At 34.7% G+C, this 4220-nt stretch overlaps 2 protein-coding genes across 2 annotated transcripts in view; both read left to right on the forward strand.

Annotated features, from left to right (window-relative positions):
• Positions 1-53: 53 nt before the first annotated feature.
• On the forward strand, positions 54-1763 carry LOC125850695 (disease resistance protein RPP13-like; the record flags this gene model as incomplete). Its single annotated transcript, XM_049530549.1, has 1 exon — positions 54-1763. A coding segment is annotated over one exon (1710 nt), but the record flags the coding sequence as incomplete, so codon positions are not given.
• A 1465-nt stretch (positions 1764-3228) lies between these two features.
• Positions 3229-4220, forward strand: part of LOC125850693 (uncharacterized) — a 2580-nt gene continuing 1588 nt past the window's right edge. Inside the window, exon 1 of the mRNA XM_049530547.1 lies at positions 3229-4099. Within this exon, the coding sequence (XP_049386504.1) occupies positions 3229-4099 (871 nt within the window). The remainder of the gene's footprint in view (positions 4100-4220) is intronic.

The raw sequence follows: 4220 nt of genomic DNA on the forward strand, positions 1-4220 counted from the left end.
GTGATCTATTGAAAGATCGCAAATTCCTAGTGGTGGTTGATGATGTATGGCAGAGAGAAGCATGGGAGAGTTTGAAAAGAGCATTCCCGGATGGCAAGAAGGGCAGCAGAGTCATTATTACCACGCGCAAAGAGGATGTCGCTGAAAGAGCAGACGACAGAGGTTTTGTTCATAAGCTTCGTTTCCAAAGTCAAGAAGAAAGTTGGGATCTCTTTTGTAGGAAACTACTTGATGTTCGAGCAATGGTTCCAGAAATGGAAAGTCTAGCTAAGGATATGGTGGAAAAGTGTGGAGGCTTACCTCTTGCAATTGTTGTATTGAGCGGACTACTTTCACATAAAAAGGGGCTAAACGAATGGCAAATGGTGAAAGATCACCTTTGGAAGAACATTAAAGAAGATAAATCTATTGAAATCTCCAACATACTATCCTTAAGCTACAATGATTTGTCAACTGCGCTCAAGCAGTGTTTTCTCTACTTTGGTATTTTACCAGAAGATCAAGTGCTCGGGGCTGATAACATAATACGGTTGTGGATGGCCGAGGGTTTCATACCCAGAGGACAAGAAAGAATGGAGGATGTCGCTGAAGGCTTCTTGAATGAACTGATAAGACGAAGCTTGGTTCAAGTGGCTTATACAAGTTGGGAAAGAGTTACTGAATGTAGGGTTCATGATTTACTCCATGATCTTGCGATACAAAAGGCATTGGAGGTAAACTTCTTTGACATTTATGATCCAAGAAGCCACTCCATATCCTCTTTATGTATCAGACATGTGATTCATAGTCAAGGAGAAAGGTACCTCTCACTTGATCTTTCTAACTTAAAGTTGAGGTCAGTTATGTTCTTCGATCCAGATTTTCGTGAGATGCGTCTTATAAACTTCAGGAGTGTGTTCCAACATCTATATGTGTTGTACTTGGATATAGATGAATTGTCTATAGTACCTGATGCCATAGGAAGTTTGTACCACCTCAAGTTCTTAAGATTGAGAGGTATCCGTGATGTTCCCTCTTCCATTGGCAACCTCAAGAATCTACAGACACTTGTTGTCAATGAGGGGGGATACTCTTGCAAACTACCCTGCGAGACAGCTGACCTGATAAATTTAAGACATTTAATTGCTCCGTATTCAAAACCTCTGGCACATATAAGCAAACTCACTAGCCTTCAAGTTCTTAAAGGTGTTGTTTGTGATCAATGGAAGGATGTTGACCCTATTGATTTAGTCAATCTTAGAGAATTAAGCATGGAGTTTATTAAGAAATCTTACTCCCTAAACAACATTAGCAGCTTGAAAAACCTTAGCACTCTCGCATTGTTGGGTGAATTTGACAACCCATTTCCATCCCTTGAATTTGTTAATTGTTGTGAAAAGCTCCAGAAATTGTGGTTAGATGGGAGAATAGAGAAACTGCCTCTGTTTCCAAATTCCATCACAATGATGCTTCTTGAGAACTCAAAACTGACGGAAGATCCGATGCCTATTTTGGGAATGTTGCCAAACCTAAGGGATCTCCAATTGAGAAGAGCTTATGAAGGAAAAGAAATAATGTGCAGTGATAACAGCTTCAGTCAACTAGAGTTCCTTCAACTTGAGTATCTTTGGAACCTAGAAAGATGGGATTTAGACACAAGTGCCATGCCTCTGATTAAAGGTCTTGGTATTCATAACTGTCCAAATTTAAAGGAGATTCCTGAGAGAATGAAATACGTGGAGCTGTTGAAGCGGTCTAATAAATACCTGAAGCTTTTTGAGTGACTGTAATTGGTTATTAATTTCAGGGCTGTCAGTGAGAGTGGTTTTAGTGTTTGATTTCTTATTATTGTTTTAAGCTTTTTGAGTGACTGTAATTGGTTTGAACATAATTGTTTTTGCCAAAAATGATTTTGTGATGTTTTAATTAATTGGTCTACTGTATGTTCTCTTGCTTATCCACATTTAAGACAATGGTTTTTACGTTAAAATGAAATTAAAAATATTATATGGTACTCTCTCTTGTCCACAATTTATTATTTTTTGTTTCTCTTTTATATAAATAATACTAGATAAGAGTGCCCGGACTCAATATTTGTTATTTTCTTGTCTCACTTTATGTGACATAAGTAAAAGTGCCCGGGCCCAATAATATATGTAACTTCCCTTGTCCTAATATATGTAGCACAAATACTTTTTACGTAGTTTTCAAATTAAATAACAATACTTTTTACTTAGTTTTCAAATTAAATAACAATACTTTTTTACGTAGTTTTCAAATTAAATAATACATGTTACTTCTTTTTCCCATTTTAAGTGACACCGACAGATTAATTTTATGAATCAATCAAAAAGAAATTATAAGCAATTGAATTTTTTATATGTTTTTTTAAAAGATATTTTAAGTTGTCAATCATCATGATTTATAGAATTTTTTACGCATATTTAAATATATATAAAAAATAAAAATAAGACAAATAAATTAAAATGGAGAGAAAAAAATAAACAAATGTATGTGTAAGTGTGAAATCACATAGGTGAAACAGACATGTTGACCACCAGCTAGGTGGTTATCCACACTTATAGTTACGTAGTAGAATTATTATCAAGAAAATAATATGCATAATTTATTTTTGATAACAAATTCATGAATTGTCTGTTAATGTTATATTTACATTCTAAACTCTTAAGAATTTAATTACTACTTTTTTCATTCATATTTATATGTCGTTCTTATTAAAAATAGATGTTTCTTAATATTTATCATTTCACAAAATTAATGCATGCCACATTATTCTTCCTATTTTACCCTTGAGAATTATTAGTCTTGAAAGCATGAATTTGACCACATAGGAAAACTAAATAATTAATACATGTTCATTGATCAATTTAATTAATCAAAATAAATTAATTTATGTTCATTTATTGAAAATTTGACCTCAAAAGACCACTAAATAAGGAGGGTACAATGGTACACTTACCTAGTTTCTTAAGGGACGTAAAATCTAAAATAGTGACATATAAGTAGGAACGAAGGGAATATTTAGGATTATAATAAGCATTGATGTTTTTCAACCCTATAGCATTACTCTCTCTTTTTGTATGACATTTATTTTCCAATTTTTATTTTTTTTTATTATGTTTAAAAATAGTATTAATTTTAAAGAACTATTAATTAAGCTAGTGATAAGGTGACTGACTGTATGGGACGGCTGACCTAGGGTTTTAAGCCAGCAGCTGTGCAGCTCTCATGGCTGCTACGACCACTGGACGGCCTCCTTTCGAGGCTGTCCAGCCCGCCCCACCACCCAAAACCACCACATACGCCACTCTTTTCAATTCCAATACTATAAATCCTAAACAATCTGCCCTAATTAACTCAAAAACAATCGCAAAACCAATCGAAATAATTCATGGAGAACCTACTATCACGTTTTCAATGGAGGAAAGGCAAGACTTTATGATTGAAGAGGGATTGCATCAAGCAGTGGTGTTTAAATTATCCCATGGTGCGCCAGATTTGAAGGTATTAAGGTCAATTTTACCGAAACATCTTGGTACCAAGGGCAACTGTTTAATTGGCTTACTTGCTCCAAGACAAATTTTGTTGAGATTTGATCAATATGAAGATTATGTACTAGCATTATCTCGCTCAGTTAATTATCTTCTCTACAATGGAGAGGAGCACCAATGTAGGGTTTTTCCATGGTCCATTGGATATAATCCTAAGGAGGAAACGACGTTAGCTGTGGTTTGGATTTCTTTACCAAACTTATCTCCAGATTTGTTTGCAAAGAAGTCTTTGTTGTCTATAGCATCGGCAGTTGGGAAACCAATAGCTATAGATAAAGCTACTCAAATCAAGTCAAGACCTAGCACAGCTAGGGTCAAGGTTATACTTGATCTAATGGAAAAGCTTCCAAATCGTATAAGGTTGCAGTTTGTGGATGGAAAATCTGGTAAGTTGATCGAGGTTTTTCAGGAGATTGTATATGATAATCTACCTTTGTATTGCAATTATTGTAAGCACCAAGGTCATGATGAAGATAGTTGTCGTTTGATCTCAAAAAGAAATCAAAATAACAAACAAATTGATGATACCATTGAAGTTGCTACAAAAGGTACTATTGATAGTGAAAAGTATCAAGGTGATGCGAGAGAAATACTAAATGAAAAAAGAAAGGTTGTAGATATCAATCAAAGTAAAGCTACTTTGTTAGATCGGCAGTTGGTTGATGTCCC

The sequence above is a fragment of the Solanum stenotomum genome, unplaced genomic scaffold (assembly GCF_019186545.1).
Source record: "Solanum stenotomum isolate F172 unplaced genomic scaffold, ASM1918654v1 scaffold18646, whole genome shotgun sequence".
NCBI lineage: Eukaryota > Viridiplantae > Streptophyta > Magnoliopsida > Solanales > Solanaceae > Solanum > Solanum stenotomum.